Source organism: Dichomitus squalens (genome assembly GCF_000275845.1).
Source record: "Dichomitus squalens LYAD-421 SS1 unplaced genomic scaffold DICSQscaffold_11, whole genome shotgun sequence".
Lineage (NCBI taxonomy): Eukaryota > Fungi > Basidiomycota > Agaricomycetes > Polyporales > Polyporaceae > Dichomitus > Dichomitus squalens.
In genome coordinates, this window is record NW_006766893.1 from 485,490 (window position 1) to 487,151 (window position 1,662).

The 1,662-nt window shown below is 54.5% G+C and overlaps 1 protein-coding gene across 1 annotated transcript; it reads left to right on the forward strand.

The window, feature by feature from the left end:
* Nucleotides 1-494: 494 nt before the first annotated feature.
* Nucleotides 495-1,107, forward strand: DICSQDRAFT_169601 (uncharacterized protein; the record flags this gene model as incomplete). The annotated part of the gene is made up of 2 exons (XM_007365218.1): nucleotides 495-595; nucleotides 975-1,107. The coding sequence occupies 2 exons, from the start codon at nucleotides 495-497 to the stop codon at nucleotides 1,105-1,107; spliced, it is 234 nt and encodes a 77-aa protein (XP_007365280.1).
* Nucleotides 1,108-1,662: the final 555 nt, after the last annotated feature.

Below are 1,662 nucleotides of genomic sequence, written 5' to 3' on the forward strand. Positions count from 1 at the left end.
TGCCGCCACGTGACAAAATGCCGGTGACTCGTAACTCCAACTCTTTGCCGAACAGGCCCTGAGTCTTCGTGACTCTTCGCACTGCCGACTCCCACTTACTTCATTCTTTGATGGCGGCGTGTGATGCACTTTGGACAGCTCGTGCCTCAAGGCCATGAATGGCGTCTACGATCGCCGGGCGGTATAGATCGCATGGGAGGTCGCTCAGCGTTCAAAGATCATTGTAGCCGGCTAATGTTCCGTTTCTCAATCGCACCCTCAATCTCACCCTAGGTCATCCGATCGCAGGTCTTAGTGCATGATCAGTACGCCCGATTAAAGCCCGGGACTAGTAGTACGTTATTTGGCAGCGACGGCGAGTCGCGCGTGCGCAGGCTTATTTAGTACTCCCGCGATAGGATAGACTCCTACTGCATGAATCCGTCCGAAGGTCTGATGAAAGCAAAGGTACGTGTTATGTCTAGTCTTATAGATGCTCATTATGACAAGCTACGATGACGACGGCCAATCTGATCGACGTTCGCGAAAAGATCGAGAAGACGCTCAAAGAGAATTGCTCTCACCACATTGCGCGCAAATGTCAAGGAAATGTTGTGTATGTGCGAGGAGTGTACGAGTGGCGTCGTACATCAAACTCGTAGCTCGTGATTATCTCATCTAGCGATGTGGTCCTTCATGGGTCGGATGGGTATCGCACCCCCCATCTTCATCAGTTGCAGATACACGAGTCGGGGAAGCATGCATCCCGGACCGGCCATATCCACGTTGTACTGGCCCAGGGTTCATATCGAGTCAGAGCAGTACGTGGCATATTGTAGGCTCGAATACGCGTGTATGATAGCCCAGGTGTCCTAGAAGCTCCGTTCTGCACTTTCGCAGTTCCCTAGGCGGTATGTCGATCGCGACGGCCACCCCCAATGACCCCGGCATCCACAACATTTCGGGGCCTCCCGGTGTTCATGATCGTGCCGCAGGTGCGAAGCGTTGGATCCGAAACAATATGGGACCATGCAGATGGGCAAGGATGACCAGCAGACTTTCGCCAAGCCATGTCATGAACGCATCGCCGTTGGCCATCCCGGACCTGACTCCGTGCCGAGGTGGTAGTGCTCTCGTTCGCCAGCGGGTGGCTGTCCGAGCTAGGTGCTCATGGAGCATGCCTCGCCAGGTCCAGGCAATGGAGCACTTGACCCACGTATGCAGAAAGATGAGTGGATGGTCGAGTTCTCGCTCGATCATTTGTATTCGACCAGCAATGTATGAGAGCTAAAAGGCACGTTGCTGAACGTTTGCCTGCGCAAATTTTGTCACGAGGACTGCCATTTCCTTGGCCGCCCTTCAGGTGCCCCCTGTCGTACAGCTTCTCAGTCGTGATATTGATAGAGACGCAGTCGGACCGTGGCACCCTGAAGAGACGTCTCGCCCGAGGGAATGGCGGCCAATGTCATCGAATGAACAAACGATGCGAGCTATGTGCTCAGCGGAACCCTGCAGGGTTTATGTAGTGTGTGGCACCCACCAAGAACGAAAACGTACCGGTCCGATGGCGCTCGCAGCATTCCACGTGTGACTTCGTTCCTGACTTGGAACGGTTGTGCACCAAGCGCGTGTCCTGCTCGGAGTCTCGAAGCACATTGTTGCCGGCTTCTGCAAACCGTTTCC